This window comes from Eretmochelys imbricata, chromosome 2 (genome assembly GCF_965152235.1).
Source record: "Eretmochelys imbricata isolate rEreImb1 chromosome 2, rEreImb1.hap1, whole genome shotgun sequence".
In the NCBI taxonomy this organism is placed as follows: Eukaryota; Metazoa; Chordata; order Testudines; family Cheloniidae; genus Eretmochelys; species Eretmochelys imbricata.
Window position 1 is genome coordinate 194514661 of NC_135573.1, and position 23142 is coordinate 194537802.

The 23142-nt window shown below is 40.2% G+C and overlaps 1 protein-coding gene across 1 annotated transcript in view; it reads right to left on the bottom strand.

Moving 5' to 3' along the window:
- Positions 1-4260: 4260 nt before the first annotated feature.
- The window catches only part of GPD1L (glycerol-3-phosphate dehydrogenase 1 like), a 37785-nt gene continuing 18903 nt past the window's right edge, over positions 4261-23142 (bottom strand). The window contains exons 5-8 of the mRNA XM_077811237.1: positions 22760-22872; positions 10969-11202; positions 10244-10350; positions 4261-4526 (exon numbers count right to left, since the gene is read on the bottom strand). Coding sequence (XP_077667363.1) covers positions 4430-4526; positions 10244-10350; positions 10969-11202; positions 22760-22872 — 551 coding nt within the window. The 3' untranslated portion in view covers positions 4261-4429. The remainder of the gene's footprint in view (positions 4527-10243; positions 10351-10968; positions 11203-22759; positions 22873-23142) is intronic.

Here is a 23142-nt window from a genome sequence, read left to right on the forward strand (position 1 = left end):
GGCTGGATCCTCCTGTTCAGAAAACTCACAGGAGGGGCAACATTAAGTAGGAAATTCCATGAGTTGATAAGATTTAGTTCCTGACTCATCCCACCAAGTGACATGGGATTTTCAAGGTGTGGGGGCCCATGCATCACAGAGCTGTCCAGAAATCAAGGAAAGACCCTGTGCCCACTCCCCTCTCATCACACTGGTGAGTACAACTTCATTAGGAGCTATGCTGTCATTGCCTCCCTGCCTGTAAGTGAGCCATCTCCAACTGGGAAGAAAGTTCACGGTAAACTGTGACACAGTTAATGAGGGCAGGATCAGCATTAATTCTAATAGGACCTTTTTTTCCCACCTGGCAAAGGATTGTCACAGGATGACATAAGTACAACTGCTGTCCTGGGCCAAACATGTTATGGTGAGAAGGTGTCAGCTGAGTAGTGTTTGCATGGAGGGGTCTTAGCTGTTTTTGTGGGATGTCAATTATATTGGCAAGCTTCTCCTTTCACCTCCAGTAGATTCATCCATTCTATGCTGCATGACATGGTGGTGAAACTGTGCATCTCCTCAACCTCAAACAACAAGTAAGACAATAACGGAGAATTTATTTGCACAAGGCACTTAAGAGCTTCAAGGAAATGTTAAAGAGAAAACACGCAATCTACGGCAGACATTGTAGAATTTTGTGCAGCAGCGACCTCTAGTGGATGACACGATCATTATATGAACTGAAGACGATAATGCAGTTCATACCACAGAGAACATCTTGTTTTATTTGATTGGCCCGACTCAAGACTGTGCTAGCAAAACAATAAATGAAAACACTGATGCTTAGATGACAATCAGTAAACTGCTCTAGCCCCTTGTATGGCAGTCTCAGATATCTATCCTGATTACATCTTTAGCGTCAACAAGAGAAAGAAAGCTTGGTGATAAAAAATGAACACTAAAAACAAGTGATTCCAAGACAAAATATTTATTCTACTAAGCTTTCAAAGAGGTATCCATTTTCAATCCTTAAACAATACAGTACATGTGTAATGGGCTAGTTAGGTAGTACACTTCAAACCTGATATAACGCGGTCCTCAGGAGCCAAAAAATCTTACCGCGTTCTAGGTGAAACTGCGTTATATTGAACTTGCTTTGGCCGTGAGCATTTCCTTTATTAATAGTCACTTCCTGCCCCCTGACTGATCCCTCAGAATCCCCAACCCATCCAACCCTCCACCCCCGCTCCCTGTCCCCTGACTGCCCCAACCCCTATCCACCCCCCCCGCCCCCTGACAGGCCCCACCAGGACTCCCACGCCCTATCCAACACCCCCATTTCCTGTCCCCTGATCGCCCCGCCCCCAGAACCTACGAACCATCCAAACCCCTGCTCCCTGTCCTCTGACCGCCCCCCAAGACCCTCTGCCCCTTATCCAACCCCTCAGCCCCGGCCCGGCACCCTTAACACGCCACTCAGAGCAGCGTGTCAGAGCCAGAAATGCTGATGCGCTGACCCGCTGGAGCACGCAGCGCTGTCCCCCAAAAGCGTTGCTTTACTGCGTTATATCCGAATTCGTGTTATATCAGGTCACATTATATCGGGGTAGAGGTGTATTAGAAGACTGAATGCAGTTCCCTTAGTGATTTTTGTTCATAAGTTAGTCAAGAAAGATACAAATTTAGGACCTGATCCTGAAAAAAAAAAAAAAACAACTTACTATTGGGCAGAGTGTCTTTAACGGGACTACTCCCAGTAGCAAGCAAAAGAGAGTTCACAAAACTGGTCCCTTATCCTTTAGTGCGGATTATATCTATCTATCTATCTATCTATCTATATCTCACAGTATCATAATTAGTAGTAAATATTAATGAAAAAAATAATGCCAAGCCAAAAGTTCTCAAGCAACAACGACAAAGAAATAGAAATGGTGGAATAATAAATATCGACAGAAATGAAAACAAGATAAATTCCTTAATTATAGAAGTTTTGCATTTTATTGGGGAAGTGAGTGGATTGTAGATTTGAGAAAATGATTCAATAAACAAACCTCCCTCTGGCTCTGTCACTGACTGGGTTTACATAAAAAACGAGATCTAAAAATGCTCAACTCCTTAAGTGGAGGAAAGAGCATGAGAACAAACAAAAAAAAATACCCCATCCTACAGTACATATAATTCACCACTTTTAGCTTATATAGCCCTTTATGTATCTTACAAAATTGTATTATTCTACATACTATATGTAAAAATAAAATAAAGTCAAATCCACCCAATTTGGTGGATTTTTTAAAAATATAATTTAACATAAGCAAACCCACTGCGAGTTATGCTATCATGGGGAGTGTATGCTTCATATGTGCGTTAATATATCAATGTTTCCAACTACTAAAATGTCCTTTAAATGGGCTGAGCACAAATTTCTCACAGATCAGTTCTATCAGAGATTTTAATTCTCAAAATCCCACTGCCCCATACATTTCAAACTAACACCAACCCTTTCCATTATTCAGCACCATGTTCAGAAAAATAAGGCAAAACATCCCCAATAAAATGATCTTTTGTAGCCCTGCATATTTGTAGACATTCACATGATCTTCTAAAATAATTTAAAACATAATGGTTGGTTTGGCATATGCAAAATGCCAGCCCCTGTTCGGAAATATTTTTTTGTTTACATGAGGGTGCCTTACTGCTCTTTCTTATTTCAGAGTAAAAAATATCCAAAGCTATATAATGCACTTTAAGCAAGGGTGACTGATACTCCTAAGCCTATACCTTGACATCTTAAAGCTTCATAAAGGTTTCATGCTCAAAGCTCTTGGCCTGTAAACAACACAGCTGGTAACAGCAAGTAGTGATCAATCCATATCTTGCTCAGGGATTAGGAGTCTGTATTCCAAACAGCAAGATACTTCTCTTATTAGCTCAGTGCTGGCTTCTATCAGTCTCTAGACAAACCTTATTCCTCTGATCTCAACTATGGGTTGTCCCTTCACGTGCCTAGCCATACGCCTGATCCTTAAGGCTACATTTCATTTTTTCTTTTAAACAAAATAAACTCATGGGCCAGAAAGATCCATCCATCCCCCCACCTTTCCTCAAAATGTTCCTACAAAGGATATTCCAGCAGTACCCCAACAGTTGTGCAACAGAAGCATTCAAATTGACCTCCCCCATAACCTTTCCAGTCCCTCCTTCCTTAAAGGGAACAGAGAGAGGCAGCCTGGCCTCTGAGAAGCTTTCAGACAGATTGGTCAGAAAAGGCTTGATCCAATCCCCACAAGAGTCTTTCAAATTAAAGAATGGGAACTTTTTCATTTACTTCAGTAGAAGTTGGATCAAGTCAATAGAGAACAGTTGACACATCAGTCACTGGCAGGCACTGAAATGGATGCAGTTAGCATAAAGGAGCACAGTTCATTTGACAACAGACAACACAAACTTGAAGTACTGGGAAATCCCCCCATGTGTGGTATGCAGCTGAAGGTTAAGCTAGAAGAGCGTGACAGTTTTGGGCAGCGGCTAGCACAAGAATGGGCCTAAAATAAAATAAATGGAATCACACAGCACATGAATGAACCTCAGGGCCCCTATACTAGAGTCTGTGCTGGTAAAATCCTTCTGCTTGTCCTTCCTAATAGAATTCTAGAACAGCTTAATACCTGGAAACAGCAAGAGAAAGATAGAAATGCAGAAATACAAAAACAAAAGCAGAAAGGGATAAAAATTGAGGGGGAAGTAATGTACCCTTTTAAAAATATGTTACACTTAAAAGATTAAATACCCTTTAAAAATTGATTTGAACTAGTCTGATATTTTGAGACTGTCTAAAAATCATATGATACTGTTAAATGCAGTTAGTTAAAATGCTATTCCACTGCTCCCTCCTTGAATAACTGCTACAACTAGCTTTTCATTAATATTGCTTAAAATGACTATCTCCAAAAAGCATGCAAACATGTAAAAAGTCTTGATGTGTATTACAGAATAAAATCAAGTTTAGTAGACATAGCTTACACTACTGGGGCTATCAGGGCCCAAACCAATTCCCATTGAAGCCAATGGGATTCTTTCCATTGACTCTAGTGTGCACTGGATTGGGTCTTTAATGAGAGAGGAATTTCAGAATGAAAGATTACTAAATGTTGTTTGTATCTTGTACTGTAGAAATACAATAGATGCATCCATATTTTTATGCATACTATGTATATATAGTGCAAGTTTTGCATTGTATATCTTAAAACACCTGCTTTTTAGCCAGTAAAATGACAGACACCAAGATGACAGTACATTACAATGTTAAATTGTGTCCAAAAAACTACAGAAATTCATGTACATTCACATGGTTGCCTAATGTGCAGCTTCTTATGAAGCTTATGCTTACATCCACTTGAACCCAAATATGAATTTGAAAGGCGGAAGCTGCATTAGTATAATTGCACAATTCATTTTACATATGCTCTGGATGACTCTGAAGGCAGGACATCATTTCTTGGACAGGTTTCCCTTCATAGCAGATTTGATATACGGCAGTGAACAGTGGAAACCTAGCAAAGAAAAGAAAAAAGCAACGTAAGATTAATCTATAATGTCTTGTTAGATAGAGAAGAGAGCACCTGAGAATCTGTGTGTTTCTTTTGGAATTTACAAGGCACTCATGCTATGATGATGAGTGCAGAATATATACAATACCTACATACATTTCAGGCCCTCAAAAGCCTAATCATTATCAAGCCATACTGGATTCTGCAACATTGTTATGCATAACTTGACAGTTCATTTATTTCACAAATGAAAACAAATGCTTGCCACTATTTTTTTCGCAATCATCTTACCACACGCTCAGTTACAAACAGAAAAGATCAACCTTTCAAATAATGATCAAGTATAAAAAAAAATTAGGATACCACAAATTTTTCAGAGATCCCATCAGATTAAAAATCATAGACCAAGATTTTCAAATGTAAAAGTCTACAGGTAAATATGGGTTTTAGGATCCTTAAAATAAATAGGAGCCTGACTTTTTATTTATTTATTTATTTTTAAGTTGGCCACGTTTTCAAAAATAAAACTTCCATGTGTGTTTTACTGACATTAAAGGACTATTAAAACGAAGAATTTTTAAAAATCCTAAACCTATTTATTTTTATATTCAGTGTGGATAATGAAAACAGACCTAGTCAATTTCACTTTCTGGATCTGAAAGGCTACAGTGTTTAAGCTGCAAGCACCACAACAGAATGTTTAAAATCATTGCAAAACTTTTTGTAGGAATAAAAAAAAAGAAGAATTCTGTTGGCCTTAAGGGATTTTTGTTTTTAAATATTAAATCTTAAATGTTAGGCCTAAAATTGACATAGGAATGTCTGTTTATGTGTGATCATTTCTAGAGATGGGCACAAGACATATTGTACTTGTATGAAGTGAAAGTAAGCTTCAGATGGGTACAGGTATTGCATTGCTAGTTATCAGGCTCAGAGAAGTTGCTTGATTTAAGATGGGACCATTGTTTCAAACAACATTTTAATACCAACTTACTGCTCTCCATCACAGAGAATATTTCTGTGAGCACAATTCAGAAGCACTTTACTGAAAAAATGACAATGCTTAAGTTAATGGTGACAACAATACTAGAGGCAGGACAAGCATGTATACTACATGTGAAATGTGCATCTGGGAACATTAAAGGCATTAGTTCTGCAACTACCTTTCAGATGAAGAGTTCTATAGCCAACTTACACTGTAAATATACATGCTGATCCTGCAAAGTGCATCTCTCTCTGTTGGGTATCACTGACATCTACAAGCCTCCATATGACAAACAGCCATGCATCTGCATAGAAGTTTGCAGGATTGAGGCCTAAATTCTACCAGTGATGTTGCACCCCATAAGGCTTTATGAAAATATGCTTATAAATGTATATACAACATAACTGAAATATGTTTTATGCTACATATGCCATGTAACATATCTCTGTAAAGGTTATGATCTACTGAATCTATTAATCCTATTTGTATGCATGTATCATTTTTGTGTTTGAAGTTATGAATATTGGCTGTGTACTTGCTTGATTTCTAAGTAGCCTTAATAAACATTGGTCAGCTTCTTGAGAAAGGAATGTGCAAGTTAAATGCCCGATCATGAAGCACTTAACAGACAATGGATCTTGAAAGACTCCAATCCACATAAGAAGCCTACTTGAGGACGTTCAAGGTAGCATGTGAACCATGGCTGCTACCTGTAAGTTCTGAGTCATGCATGGACATGTGACTTGCCCATGTGACTCCAAAACTCCATCTTTTAGCCGGGATTCTACACAGGGGGAGGGAGGGGTGTCCACCCACAAGAGAAAGTCTATTTAAACACTGGGGAGATCCCTCCATTTTGTCTTCAGCTGGCTCAAGGGACAGACTCTCCACCCCCAAAGGATACCTGAAAGAAACTGGAACAAAGGACAGTAACCACAGGGGATGTGAGTGATTGCTGGACCCAGACTACTAGAAGGAGACTAGTCTATAAAAGGAAGCTTACTGGAACACCTCTGAGGGTGAGGTTTTATCTGTATTCAGTTTTCTTATTGTGTTAGGCATAGACTTGCGTGTTCTATTTTATTTTGCTTGGTAATTCACTTTGTTCTGTCTGTTACTACTTAAATCCTACTTTCTATATTTAATAAAATCACTTTTTATTTATTATTTAAGCCAGAGTATGCGTTAATACCTCGGGGGGCGGGGAAGGGCAAACAGATGTGCATCTCTCTCTATCAGGGTTATAGAGGGTGAACAATTTATGAGTTTACTCTATATAAGCTTTATAGAGGGTAAAATGGATTTATTTGGGGTTTGGATGCCATTGGGAGTTGGGCATCTGAGCGTTAAAGACAGGAACACTTCTTAAGCTGCTTTCAGTTAAGCTTGCAGTTTATGGGATGTGGTTCAGACGTGGGTCTGTGTTTGTGGCCGGCAAGTGTGTCTGGCACAACACGGCAGGGTTCTGAGGTCCCAAACTGGCAGGGAAGGCAGGGGCAGAAGTAGTCTTGGCACATCAGTTGGCAGCCCCCAAGGGGTTTCTGTGATGCAACCCATCACACTACCCTTACTAGACTTTCAACCCTATGTTTTAAATTTTTATTTTTTGAAAAGCACCAGAGTATACTGCACAGTTTTTAAGCAAATGTTTGAAGATTAGATTAAAAAGCCAATGCCCTTAAAATAGGATCATTCAGCTTCCACTAGGTGCAATAGTGAGAATGAGAAGGGGGTCTGTGTAGTAACCAGCTGGAAATAACTTCGCTAACTGACACAATCCAAAAATACTATTTTACACCCAAGTGTCCAAGAATGACAGTATCATCCAGCAAAAATTTGCATGAGTTTTTAAAACTACCCTTTAGGATGAGGACAAAAGCAGAGAAATAAACAATAGCCTACTTCATGTCATCTCGATTAAAAAAAACCTGCTGTGTTCAGCTCTGTACTTGCCAAACGGAAAAGCAGAAAAATAAAAAAATAACTTATTTGAAGATGTCTAAGAGAGCATTACAAACAGTAACTATTGAAAGCGATTGTTCTAAACAGCTTTCTTCCCCCAACCAGCTTAATTGTGCATACATTGCAGAGATAGGACTTCTGTGCCTTATTTTTAGAAGTAGTACTAAAACATAGAAAAGCAGATGGTGCTTGAAAAAAATTGCACTTTAAAAACTGCCAAAAATAATTTTTAAAAGGGACTGCCAATCAACTGACGAAACTGTTCATTTTTGTGATTTTGCCTCATCCGAAAAAGGAAGAGCTGAAGAAAACACATTCCAAGTCTTACTAAACACAGACTACATATGGCTTTAGGAATCACGCACATGCAGAATCTCTTGAATAAATGACATCAGGAGAACCTGCTTTGTTTTGTACCAGGAAATACTAAGTTAGATGATTCTATTTTACCGTAAACTAGGTGTCACAAAGGAAAGAGAACCACAATATCAAAGCTACTATCCATGCTTCTGACCCATCTATGAGATGAATGCAGCCACTACATACAGCTGGTCAGTTAAACAGAATTTTAGTAACAAGGCTCCTTTTCCTTGGAGATAAGCAACAAATTTTACCAGCAAGAAAGCTACTGGACGGTCTTTCTGTTTACAGGGTTTATTAAGTTTCAGAGTAGCAGCCGTGTTAGTCTGTATTCGCAAAAAGAAAAGGAGTACTAGTGGCACCTTAGAGACTAACCAATTTATTTGAGCATAAGCTTTCGTGAGCTACAGGGTTTATTAAGACGCTCAGCTTTATATTTTAGTTTATTGTTTATTTACAGTTCTGCAATATCGTGAGTTAACACAGACCTTAAGTAAACGCTTGCTTATATGTTTAAGTTATACATGAAACTAACAAGAAGATACATCAGGCTTGACAAACAATTCCCTTGTTTATTAGCTTCCCTGTGAGAGTTATAATCTTATGCAGATAAGATATTTCTCTTCCGCATCAGGGAGTTCTCACTGGTAAATTATTGGAATGCAATGAAGAGTGAACTAATGTATCATGTACTGAAGAGAACCTGAAACTGAGTCCCTACCATTGCTTCAGAAGTACATCAACCAGTTTTGCAGGCAGGCTATTGGGGCAGTTGTGAATATGGATTAAATGGTGGAATTTTGCCTCAGAAGTTTTCAGATCCTCTATCGTCTAGCAAACAGCAAAAATCAATATACTAGATGCCATATTTTCCTTTTTGATTTGTCAAGCTGTATAAGCACTGAGCTGCCATCCTTTATACATATCTTACAATTTTTGTATGCAGTTTCATTTAAGTGATTTGGAATAAGCACTCTTAAACTGTACAAATCAATGGCCAAACAGCCGATGCAGAAACATAGGTTGACTGAATAGGGTCAATAGGTTTTACCTATGGTACATTCCAGAGACTACAACCTGGACCAAGCATTGTTAAACCGATGCAGCTTTTCTCTTATGGCCCGACCCTGCAAGGTGCTGAACACCATAACTCCTAGTGAAGTTGTTGGGAGGTAAGGACACTTAGCAAGACCATGAAAGATGCTGAGCACCTCACAGGAGGAGGCCCTGAGTTCAGAAGTATCCCTCCCTCCCTCCCACCCACCCCACCCTGCCAATTTTAGAAAGATACCAATTTTGTCTTTATTCTTACTCTGTTAGTAGCCACAAATCTTCATTTCTGAATTATAACCAGCAGCAATTAACAGAACAATAGTCACCAGGACAATTATTCTAGGCAAGTCATCAAGAATGTCTACAAAATGTGTCAAAAAACTAAATACTTCCCTTATGAGAAACTCAAGATTATTCTGGGAAAAGATTAAAATGAAGTCAAAACTAGGCAAAGACAAATCAAACATGCCACTATGCCTCCTAGGCCATATCCTCAGACACTTGTACTCATGGCCCCATGCTCTCTTCCACATTCTGCCTCCGTGGCAGTCTTCCACGGACTCCTGACTCCATGGAAGCCCATTCATGGGAACTCCAACTCTACCAATCTGGAGAGAGGAGGGGAACCAGCTGGGCTCCTCAGGATTCTTTCCCCCCACCTCTTTCCACCCCCAACAAAAAAAACCAAAAAACAAAAAAAAAACCCCAACCACCCTGCTAAAACCCCAACCACCCTGCTTTTGGCTCTATTAATTTATGCTGTTTTCTGGTCCGCATTGCATAACCCAACCCTGGAGGAGCGTGTATAAGGAGGACAATCCAGACGAAGCCCATGGGAGGGGAAGTGAATGGAAACAAGGCTCCTGCAAGAATCATGCCGTTCAGAGGTAGGCAAGAGCCAGTAGGAAAAGGCAGCAGAGCTGAGGCAAGGGGCATCCCTGAGATCTGCGCAGTAAGGAAGTACAATTCCTATCTCCATGGGAATTTCCATGGGTGCAAACCATATGATTAGGAAATTCCATGTTAAAACCTAGGGCACTTCCTCTCCTACATTACCTTATTCCTGCCTAAGGCAGATGGGGTCACCAAGATATCTTTGAGTAAATGGAGGATTAAATTGCTGAGCATTCAGAGTTTAAATATAGGCTCCCACACCATTAGTTCTAGTATATATATTATAGTCACATTAATCTCGCTGTTTTAAAATGTATGCATTTTGTTGGGGTTTAAGTCACTTTGTCAGCATTTTACTTTGTTTCCTGAACATAAAAGCAAAAGTCTCACAATGATCAAAAAACAAAGAGTGAAAAAATGGAGGGCAAAACAAAACAAAATAAATGCCCCATGTCCTCTTACTTACTTATCCACCATTCCTTTCTGCTTCAGGATACGATATACTTCTGCCGAAGTCTGTGGTCCCTGCAATTTCTGGCCATTTAGCATTTCTTGCTCCAGTTCTTCAATGGACTTAAAAGTATTTTAAAAATAATAAAAAAAAGGTTAATCATGACAAGGTATTTCCAACCTAAGACACCATTTTGAAGAATATTATGAAGAATAAGAAGGTTATTAAGCCCTGATAAGGGTCTTCTCCTCTCCTGGATGACACTACTGCTTCAGCATGGGGAGACAGCTCCCAAAGTTTGCCCAGCTGAGGGTGGTAGAACTAAAATCTTAAATGAACAGTCACTCAACATGAGTATTAAGATGCATGAAGACTTGATGGGAGAAGCTGGCTAGTGTCATTGAAGAATCCTAACACTTCCTCCAAAAGCAGTCTATGGTTTTCATAATGGTAATTACCTACATGCCTGTGTGTAAACTTCCTCTTTCCCCTACTCCCTACCTCCAGTTCTCCTTCTCTTTGGAACTGCCTCATTCATTCTAGCTTTGCAACACTGTCTCTATGGTAACACACTAAAGGACAAAAGGCGGGGAGACAAGACTATGTTAACTGATTACAATGTGACTAGTATAACCACAGTATTATAGTAACAAGTCAGCACTGAACCTAGTGCTCCTATGACATAGATTTCTGCAATGCTAGCCATCACACAGAGACGAAGACAGGCCTTGGTACAATACCTTCCCAGTTTTAACAAATGCTTCAGCCACCCTCCGATTGCGGCCACCATAACACGTTGTGATCAGATCAGCAACTCCACAACTCTCCAGGAAAGTGGCAACAGACACCTGTCCCTTGCAAAAGATTTTTGCAAAAGCAATCATCTCCATTAGGCCAAGTCGAATAACAGCAGCTTTGGTATTATCACCACAGCGAAGGCCATCACAAAACCCGGCTCCCACTGCCACAATGTTCTAAGGAGAGGAGAAAAACAGTGGGAAGCAAATTAGATACAGCTTAGAGAACCTCTGAAGTTACAAAGGGAGAGAGTGCAAGTGTTCTGGTTAGAATCACATATACAAATATCAGCTCGCTTGTGTTAGCTAGATGGCTGGATTAGATACAAAAGCTAACACAAATACAACATTAAAGTTGAGAATATTGTAAGGGAAGTCAAAAAACCACGGAGCCAAATTCAGCCAAGCTAGTGCAGGTAGGTTTTGAACACACCCTTTTGCGCCAGTCAAAATGGGGGTCTAAAACCTACACAGCTAGAGCAATCATTGTGCCTTATGGTGCGTGTGTGTGTGACCACCCCATGCAGGGGAGATGGTGTTTGTGCTCCTGGACTCCGCTGATATTTCACTGGCAGGTGCTACATCCTTTTCTCCATTAGGGGATTCCAAGCTGCTTATTGGTTAATGGTACCTGCTTTTTGAACAGCACTGAGCCCTTTCTCCTCCCCAGAAGGGGAAGCTGTAGCCACATTGCATTGCCACAACCTGTCCCTCTTTCTGTCACCTCTTACATCCCTGCTCCCTGATACTAGCACAGGCTGCTGTTCTGGCCAAACTGGAGACATTTTCTGGGGACGTGTGAGATGAATGCATTTCTCAGGTGTACTGACCATGTCTGACTCTACTGGCTTCCTTGAAGACACCACAGTGAAGCTTAATGCAGAAGGATTCAGTATTACTTTATGGTGTTTCTCCATCACATTCTCCCTACAGTTTTTGAACAGTATGATGCAGATATAACACAAAACTTCCCTTTAGATGCCAACCACTTGTCTGCTGGACACTCACTATTTTTTAAGGCTGTATGTCAATGAATGGCAAACGTTAGCCTCCAATTTCTGCTATTTTGGCTTTGTTTACTCTTTCTATTTCAAAGCTGCTCAACCCACATAACCCACAATTTGACCCAGAGTGCTTAAATTGTTTGCTTTTGTCTTTCATCACTTGTTTGTCAGAGAGAATAGGAAAGCTACTTGTAGTGCTTTAAGCGGGCCTTGACCAGCTTGAGCAGGGAAAACAGTGTGCATGTTTTAATTCTGAAAGCATCAGCTTGTCAGACCTTTTCTACAATGTTGCCATTGCACATTCTGACAGGTAGCCTGCAAGTAACCAAGAAGTGATTGGCACACACAGCCTCATAACATAGGTACACCTATGATATCATAGCCTCATACAGCTACTTTATGAATTCACATGCCGGATTCTGTATTTCCACTTTTCTCTGACCTCTCCTTAATGAAAGGAGATATGACAATTCTCTCTCTCTCTCTCTCTATATATATATATTATAGGTAACAATGCCTATAGTTAAGTTTGCCTAACACATTTGATTATTCTCCTTTTCCAGTTTCTCTGTTTCCAGTTATAACTTCAAACTAACCATCTGGGCTGAAATTTTCCATGTCAAGTGTCTGCCTTAGGCTCAATTTTTGAGGAAGCATCAGATAAATGCTTCAGCCATTTCTCAGAATAAGGTTAGGGGGAAAAAAATACATTGTTTTGCACATATTTTTTTTAAAAAAACCCATAGCTGTTTTGTTCAGAAACTAATGCTTTGGAACAGGGGCCTGCAAATTGGCAGAAAGTTTGTCTTGGTGCCAGGGCTGTGCCTTGTGCTATCCCAATGAAAATTCGCTTAAATTTGCGAAAGTTATAAGCTTCTGAAAAAATCTCAGTTCACTCGTGCTCAGTATAGGCTTAAAAGAGTTCAGCCACTAAATTCTTTGAAGAGTCCCTCAGAACTGAGCATTCTCCCTCCCCTCACAGATCTTATGTGCCAACTGTATCTGCACTACCCCCACCAAGTGACTAAGAATGCTCCACCCCAAGGCTGCAGGGCTAAGCAGGACTTCCCCTGCAACTGCTCCTCCTGGCTGCCAGGGATTACTGTGGTGGTGGGTAAAGGAGCTGGGAGCAGGAAAACTCTCTCTCCTGAGCTCTCATTTATCCTGCTGCTGGCACCTAGGCAGCATGCAGGCAAAAGGAAAAACAGCCTGTATTGAATGCAGATGGCTGAGGAACAAGAAAGATTGGGGGCAGGACCTTACGCAGAAATATCAAGCTTGGTTTCTTTTACAGTCCTCAGTGAAGAATGGACATGTATAAAGAAAGCTTGTTCGTGACTTTAAGTTGGTAAGTTTAAAAGCATGCATGAAAATATTTGTTTTTTGTGCTACTTTATTTATTTTGGGCAAAGGTGCTACTGGGGCGCCAACTTCTAGCTCAGGAGCTCTCAAATTTTTCGTGGTCCACAGAGTGTCTTGTGGATTCCTCCTTTCCTATTGCAGAACACCCATGTGGCAACTCCAGCAAGCGATATTGGGAAGCGCTATGCACTTTGTTTTCTTTTAATATAATTTAGTTGCTGGATATATGAAGAAGAAGCTCTCACCAAGAGCAGCCAGATACTCCACAAATCACAATCAGAGAACTTCTGTTCTAGCTTAAAAGGTTGGAGACCATTAGAAGATCAGTTTAATGAAGATCTGTACAAGACAAGAGAGTCTTATTTTGAAGACAAATAAATAATAATAATAATAATTAATAATAATACCACCACCTAGTACATGGTGCTTTTCATCAGTAGATCTCAAAGCACTTTACAAAAGGAGGTCAGTATCATCAACATTTTTCAAATGGGAGAAAATGAGGCATGCAAAGGTGAAGTGACTTTCACAAGCCCACCCAGTAGACCCAGTGGCAGAGCCAGGAACAGAGTCCAGGTCCTCTGAGTCCCAGTCTAATGCTCTGTCTACTAGGCCACACTGTCTCTCCTTAATTAGTAACGGCAATGTTAACATACACTCTAGTGGTCCCTACTCTGACAGTTAAGATGCTCCTTTGTCTTTTGCTGCAATCAATAAACTTTTTTCCCTGTTGACAAGGTTCCATTAAATTATTTGACAGATGCAAGCTCCAGTACCATCTGCTGCCTATAAGATTTAATATACATGACATTAATATGCAGCAGCACAGATATCCTGAGCTCTATTATCACTAAAGCCCCTATATTTTCAGTTACATGCATATCCATTACATTTGCAGGAACTCATATTTATGCACAATAGAAATGTGCCTATCTGTTTGCAAGCTCAAATACTCAATTTACCTGTGCAAATACCTGTTTGTGCATACAGCTGTGGAGTTTTGGAGACAAAGTAAGAGCAATTCTATTTTGCAGGTTCATGATTTTAAAATGTTGCCTTTATGATGACTTGAAACTAAGAGTAACTCAATGCCCCAAGCTAAAATTAAATAAATACATTAAATAACACTACTGAAAAGCTTTTTTTTTTTTTTTTTTTAAACCAAACACTAAAAAAAAGGTCACCTGCAGGTGACTCTGGGTCTCACTCCATGGTGGCGCCTCAGCACATAGGAGCCAACAACTCAACTTTGAACACAACTACCTGCCAGCTATCTCAAGTAAGCAAGGAGGGCCCAGCAGCTGGAGTGAATACAAACAAAAGGAGGAAGTGCTTCTGAATGGGTCTGCCCTGAGAGAGATATCTTGGGTCTGAGATGAGAAGATCTAAGTGGTAGGCAGAGCAGTCCTGAGCAAGGACTGGACTTTATATTATCTTATTGCTTAGATGTCTGTTAAAGTTGAAGCCCAAGAAGATGGTTGAGTTTTGATCCTGCCCAGAGTTTAGGGACTGTTGTAGAACAGATGGGAAAGTCATCTTCTCATAAGCAACTCAGTGTGATCACACAGAGCCCTTCAGAAATGCAAGTTTGATTAACTTCAAAAGGCTACGCATACTGCGTATGCTACAGCTCCAGACTTTGATGACCATATGAGCATTTTGTAACGTGAGGGTCAGTACCAACAAAGAATAATTTAAAACTTGCAATCCAACATTGGTTTTGACAGTAAGTTTATGGAGTCCCTCATCGTGCTGATGCATATGGTTTCAGAGGCCTTTTTTAACAACACATTGTCCCTCCACAATTAAGCTGATAGTAAAAGGAAAAGCAGTGTGTAATCCATGTGAGATTTCATGCTTTCATCTGTGCTGCAAACCTGAGCTGGTGTCTAAGGATACCCATACAAGTATTAGAACCTGTTTTCCCTTCTGCTTACACATACTATTGTGCAGAAAGGAGTGAGACAACAGATATTTGAGGTTGGGAAGGAATTTTCCTTCAGGTCAGACCGGCCTGGGGTTTTTTTTTTGCCTTCCTGTGCTGTATGGGGCAAGGGTCACTTGCAGGTTTAAACTAATGTAAATGGGGAATTCTCTGTAATTTGAAGTCTCTAAACCATGATTTGAGGACTTCAGTAACTCTGCCAGAGGTTAGGCGTCTATTTCAGGAGTAGCTGATGTTCTGTGGCCTGCAATTTGCAGGAGGTCTGACTAGACGACCACGATGGTTCCTTCTGGCCTTAAAGTCTATGAGTCTAATTCTCAGTGCACTTCACAACAGGAACCATTACTGATACAGAACAAACCTGTGGATACCTGGTTCACAGAACCAGCAAGCTATTGTTTACAGCCATTTCTAGCTCTCTCCCTGATACCACCAGATCCAGTGACAGAACTGCAGCTCACATTTCAAGACACTTCATGAGTCATAATAAGGCCTCCATTTCAGTGCTCTCCGTCTTCTATACTTCCAGATAGCTCCATCAGCCCATTGTCAGAGAAAATAAATATAGCAAGTGAAGCAGATATTCAGAACATGTGTCTGAACAGCAAATTCAGCAGATGTTCTTTCATCACCTAGCTGTGACAGCCCTTATTAGTCTTCATTTAAATGTGCTTCAGAATAATTTCAAATGTAAAATTATCAGCCAGAAGAATGCTGTGTTCAAAACTTTCTTATTTTCTGTTCCTTTCAATTTTTAGGCAATCATCCATACTGAAATCATCCCTGCTTAGAGGAGTGAGGGAGGAGGAGAAAGGAATGAAACTAGTCCAGGGGTATAGCTGTATCATAATCTTCTACTGTATACCAGTATATTATGCAAGAAATAAAGCTGGAATATTATAAAGATCTTGTCTTCATATGTCTTTGTTTAAACTATGATGCAGATGAGGAGTTAGCGGATGTGATTGCAGAGCCATTGGCCATTATCTTTGAAAACTCATGGTGATCCGGGGAAGTCCCGGACGACTGGAAAAAGGCTAATGTAGTGCCCATCTTTAAAAAAAGGGAAGAAAGAGGATCCTGGGAACTACAGGCCAGTCAGCCTCACCTCAGTCCCTGGAAAAATCATGAAGCGGGTCCTCAAGGAATCAATTCTGAAGCACTTAGAGGAGAGGAAAAAGTGATCAGGAACAGTCAGCATGGATTCACCAAGGGCAAGTCATGCCTGACTAATCTAATTGCCTTCTATGACGAGATAACTGGCTCTGTGGATGAGGGGAAAGCGGTGGACGTGTTGTTCCTTGACTTTAGCAAAGCTTGAGACACGGTCTCCCACAGTATTCTTGCCAGCAAGTTAAAGAAGTATGGGCTGGATGAATGGACTATAAGGTGGCTAGAAAGTTGGCTAGATTGTAGGGCTCAACGGGTACTGATCAATGGCTCCAAGTCTAGTTGGCAGCCGGTATCAAGTAGAGTGCTCCACGGGTTGGTTTTGTTCAATATCTTCATAAATGATCTGGAGGATGGTGAGGATTGCAACCTCAGCAAGTTTGCAGATGACACTAAACTGGGAGGAGAGGTAGATACGCTGGAGGGTAGGGATAGGATACAGAGGGCCCTAGACAAATCGGAGGATTGGGCCAAAAGAAATCTGATGAGGTTCAACAAGGACAAGTGAAGAATCCCATGCACCGCTACAGACTAGGGACCGAATGGCTCGGCAGCAGTTCTGCAGAAAAGGACCTAGGGGTTACAGTGGACGAGAAGCTGGATATGAGTCAATAGCGTGCCCTTGTTGCCAAGAAGGCCAATGGCATTTTGGGATGTATAAGTAGGGGCATTGCCAGCAGATCGAGGCATGTGATCGTTCCCCTCTATTCAACATTGGTGAGGCCTCATCTGGAGTACTGTGTCCTGTTTTGGGCCCCACACTACAAGAAGGATGTGGAAAAATTGGAAAGAGTCCAGCGGAGGGCAACAAAAATGATTAGGGGACTGGAACACATGACATGAGGAGAGGCTGAGGGAACTGGGATTGTTTAGTCTGCGGAAGAGAAGAATGAGGGGGGATTTGATAGCTGCTTTCAACTACCTGAAAGGGGGTTCCAAAGAAGATGGATCTAGACTGTTCTCAGTGGTAGCTGATAACAGAACAAGGAGTAATGGTCTCAAGTTGCAGTGGGGGAGGTTTAGGTTGGATATTAGGAAAAACTTTTTCCCTAGGAGGGTGGTGAAACACTGGAATGCGTTACCTAGGGAGGTGGTAGAATCTCCTTCCTTAGATATTTTTAACGTCAGGCTTGACAAAGCCCTGGCTGGGATGATTTAGTTGGGGATTGGTCCTGCTTTGGACTAGATGACCTCCTGAGGTCCCTTCCAACCCTGATATTCTATGGTTCTATGCAGAAACCAGAATCATGTACTGTGGCTGCTGTAAGCACCTTACATACTCTAAAATAAATACTGTAGTTGCATTTTACTAATTCCTCCTCTAAAAGCAAGTATTGGGATGGAATATATGCCTTCGACTGTATTCAAGACTGCAGTTTGCAGTAGTACTGCAGACAATTAAAATAGGCACTGTTGCAGAAGTTATGTTAGAATCTCTCTTTATTTACAACAGTACCCTCACAGTATAGAATGTTGTCCTCGTGGATCACATAGTTTTTCCCCTCACTTTTCAGAGAGAAATTCTCTCTCGAATCAGTGAATTACATAGCTCCAATTTTCACCAGTTTATCATGATGTAAATTCCCAATCATACTGAAGGGACAGGAAAATTCCTTAACAGATTTTAAAAGCTAGCACACATCTGTACTCTAAAATATGATTATTAAAAAACAGAGATATGACCAGGTTAATCATATCTTCAAAAACAAAAGAAAAAAATTGCTAACTAAATTACCAGTAATAAAATTTTTAAAATTCTCTATTTTAAAGTAGCCTAGTTCACATTTCACTATCTGTTCTCATTTTGCTTAGTATACGCAAGAAAGATAGGCTAGAAACTTAAAGTAAACTTGCTAGTCAGTTTCACATTGAGGTTTTCAATGCACTAGCCCAGGATAGCAATGTCTGAATTATGAACAGCTCAGGGAAGAAGTGTTTACATACCCAGAGTCAGGACAAATTTGGCACAGAACTTAGGTTTAAAGAAAAAAAGGGTGCTTTACATGACAAGAAAAAAAAAAAAAGTGTTGTTTAAAATGTAAGACCCAAATAAAGGTTTTCATGAAATTAAAAAAATTACGAGTTTGTAAAAGAACAATTCAGAAACACAGACATTTTTGTTTGTAATACAAATGTTAGCCTAGTAGATGAGAACCAGAAAGTAAAAGATGATTTGTCTATTTCTACTGCAGAAGAGGGACTGAATGTAACAGCACAAGTAAATTACATTTTTAAAATACTCGATTTTAATAATGTAATGTATTTTATAACATAGGCTAGACTGAAATCTACAGATGAAAGCACTAGGTATATTATCTGATTTGTTAAAAACAGATGGGGCCAGATTTTCATTTGGTGTAGCTTCACTGATGTCAACTGAAATATGAAGATTTACACCACATGGGAATTTATACCAGATTGGGCCATGTTTTTTAATGTGAACCCTTTATTAGTTTTAAATAACCACTCTGATTTTTATTTATTATTTCATGAAAAACTTCAGTTAATCTTTGATTTTCTGAAAAGCTCTTCACAGGTGAATCTGGAAGTTGTTTTTGTTTATTTAATTAGCGATATGCTATGATCAGCACCCACTGGGTTGTCTCCTCAGGGCAGAGTATTTTATCAAATTCCTTTTCATGTTCTTTTAAACTGTCAGCATCAGACCCTAGTAGACTAGGCCTTTTAGACCATTAATCAGTGACTTTAGCTGGTGAGTAACAAGACCTAAAATTCATTCACACCAGTATTAACAAACATCAATCATAATAATAATAAAAGAACAGATCAAGAAAATATGCAAATTTAATCTTAGTAGCTATCTAGATTCAGAAGAGAAACGGTCTTAAATTCTTCAACATCTACAGATAGATGCTTATGTCTATATTGACTTGGACCTTCCAGCAATGTGTCAGCAGACATCCAAGTCCTACAGGAGTTTAGACACACCAATCTCAAGGTCCCTTTCACCTAGAGCTCACTCTCTGAGCTGAAGTCAAAACCCAACATTCACTGGCTTAAATCCACCTCTAATTATGTCTCTAAGAGTTTTCGTGTTCCCAGACAGTTCCTTCTTCCAGAAGTATACAGGAATTAGAGGGGTCAGAAAATGTCAAAATGAAATTTCAACAATCAAAAAAAGGGAACAATCTAAATCTGTAAAAATTTTCTGACCAACTCTAACAGGATTGTGTACAGGGATGTTTTCTTGGTGACTCTGCATATCACCACTAGAACATCTGAAAGCAGTGGATAAACTAGGCCAGATTCTGATCTCCGTAACATCAGTATAAATTCAGAATCACTGCAGTAAAGGCCAGTGGAATAACTCCAGATTACGCTAACATAACAGAGATCAGAATCTAGCCTACCAGTCCATCACAGGCTTCCTGCCAGTTACATAATTTCAAGCAGGATTTAAATATGCCAGATTCACAGCAAAAGCTGTCTGAAAACCAGGCTCCTCATCTCCTGCAAATTACCTGAATGTAGTGTGACGGGGCAAGGCCAGATGGCTATAGAAAAGTAGTGGGAGATAGATATATTAGCTCCAGGCTAAACAAATCCCTGGTACCAGGATAAGTTAAATGGCAGCTGCTCCAGGTCATTTAAGACACCTGGGGCCAATTAAGAACTTTCTAGAAGGCAGGGAGAAGGCTAGGTTGATTAGGACACCTGAAGCCAATCAGGAGCTGGCTGAAACTAGTTAAAAGCCTCCCAGTTAGTCAGGTGGGTGTGCATGTCAGGAGCTGTGGGAGGAAGTTGCGCTGTTGTAGAGATGAGTAGTACACACCATATCAGGCACAAGGAAGGAGGTCCTGAAGTAAGGGTGAAGTGGAGCTTGAGGAAGCGAGGGCTGCTGTGGGGGAAGTAGCCCAGGGAATTGTAAGTGTCATGTTTCTAAAAAGTCAGCTACCAGAGCTGATACTATTAGGGTCCCTGGGCTGGAGCCTGGAGTAGAGGGTGGGCCTGGGCTCCCTCCTTTGCCCCCCACCCTGCGATTAATCACTGAGACTGGGAGAAACAGAGATTGTGCAAGGGAGGATAGCTTCTCCTCACCTCCCTTGCTGGCTTATGATGAAAATGGCTCAGTAGACTGTGACCCTTGTCTCTAGAGAGAGACGGGTTATGTGGAGGGTCACAGTGAGCCTCTGAGGCTAGTGAAATCTGCCAGGAAATGCGGGACCCATGGAGACAAGGACAGAGCTTTGTCACAGTAGTTTAAGACTCCATGATTTCCCACACAACAACCTCAACCTGACTAACAGAACCAGGAACCAAACAGCCCCGCAAGTAAAACAGAGTATTTCATGTAACGTTTACTAATCATTACACAGTGTTTATGCTGACTACCAGTACGTATTACTTTATTATATTTGTAAGCTTTATTTTTCTTTTCAGTTATTTTCTGAAGTACCATAAATGTTGCTTTACTAGTACATGACTGTGTTCAGTGAAATTGCTTCCCGTCACAAACATTAGAGAACATGAACTATTGTATTACTGGCCAGGGGCCCAAGCCATTAATAACTTATATATAACAATTTCCTGTAAATTAATGTGAAAAGAAAAAAAAATCAATAGGAATCATTTTAAGCTACACTTCACTTCCTATCAGTACAATTCAGTTACAAAAACAAAAGAAAAAACAGCTTTGTAGTTCTTTGAAAGAATAGAAAAATATTTGTTTTACTGTTCAGCCATTCTGCACAAACCTTGTCCAATACAAGTTTGGAGAATACATGCATCAGATTTGTATACAACAATATAGCGCTTTACATCTTCAAAGTGCTGCATCAACATTCACTATTTGAGAAGGACACACTGGTAATGAAGAAAAAAATTCCACTTCTTGTCCAAAAAATATTTATACCTACTACAGTTGCAACCACTATCTCAAATTACTACAGCTGGAAGGAATTAACAGACATGCCCCATTTTTAGGTTTACTCTGTACACATTTGACAACACTTTGTGCTTAGTCAGTTTACTTGTTTTCCTTATTGTTTGCAAGGGTCTTTCATCACATAGCAACAGGGGAGAGAAAAAGCATTTTAAAGAGTAAGAAAATGGCAGCATGATGACTGGAGTCCAGAACCTGAAGTTATTTTTAACTCCTTTTTAAAAACTGTCGTGATTTCATGTTCATGGAGTCCCCTTACTACTTACTGCCCATCTCCCAGAAATGTATTTATTGCTATTCTCATTTGCAGATGGAGAAACTATGGCTCAGAGGGCCAAATTCACCATTGGTGTTATGTAGAAGAAGTTCTAGCGAAGTCAGTGTCGACCTACTACCTTATTTCCGTGGTGAAACTGGACAAGGGAGACTAAGGCCCCATCCGTGCTTCTGAAACTACCTCTAACCTGAAAGGATGAAAATAGCAATTCACAGGATTTTTCAGCAGGCGCAAGGCTTTATCAGAATAAGCCAGAACTAGGTACCATAAGCAAAAACAGGCATAAAAAGGAAATTCCCAGTCTAGGGTTCACCCAGACTTTGGTATCTGGGCACAGAGCCCTGCCATTCTCACTCTTCTCTCCAGGAGCCCTTATACCTCTTCATCGCAGTACCTACTTAAGGGAAGTGGAATGTAAATCTGGAGTCAACACCTAACCAGGCAGAGTCTGACTAGACTGCTCCCTGCCTCTCTTTTTCAAAGCCATTCCAGCTGGCACAGTTGAGACAACTGTATAGATGGTACATAACTTTGCTAAAACTCCTGGTCTGGGATAAGTCTTAAAAAAAACTGTTTTAGCAGAGTTGTGTCCCACCTATACGCTTGATATAACCATGCCAGTAGAAGCAGCTTCTAGAAACAAATGGGATAGGGAGCAAGGGAACTATGTGGTTTCCAGTATAAAAAGGGTTAATTTCAGCTTCACATTCCTCTCCCCTTGCATAGGGGCTGCTGTACACACAGACCTTGCCCAGAGGCTGGAATGGATTTTAAAAGTGTTTCAGGAGTATAGATGCAGCATCAATTCCAAAAAGCCACACAGCAAGTAAATGGCAGAGGTAGGAACAGAACTCAGGATATCTTGATGCAGAGCTCGATGCACTAACCACATGCCTCACTCCAGTTTTATATCTAGTATTTGTAGAGTTGTGTGTTCAATTATTTTAGTTTTAAAGAATGTATTTTTTGTATTTGAGAGAGATACACAGACAACCTTTTAGGGGTAAATACTCTCTTCCTTCCCCCCATCTCCCTTCCCCAGTCATATAAAAATTCAGCACGGCTAACTGTACCTTAAGAGCACCACAAAGCTCAACAGTATCTGCATCATCTACTACAGTTATTCGGAAGTTTGGCGTCTGCAGGAGTTCTTTGAAAAGAAGGCCATTCTCCAGGATTTTACTGCCTGTTGAGGGGGGAAAAAGCAAGCAATGAATAATTTATTCATTTATTAACCTGGCTTTTTAGTGCAAGGCAGAATACTTCAAAGCAGAATACTTCGAAGCAGGAGTAAGATTGTTTTTCCCCACTTCCCCTCCCTCCAATCAAGAAAGACTATTGGTAAAATGTATCCATGTTAAGAACTAAGAGCTCAGAAGAACAATCACACCCTTTTTGTTTAAATCCATTTCCCTTGTTTTTTTATTTAAATAATTAAAATTGGTTTAAAATACTC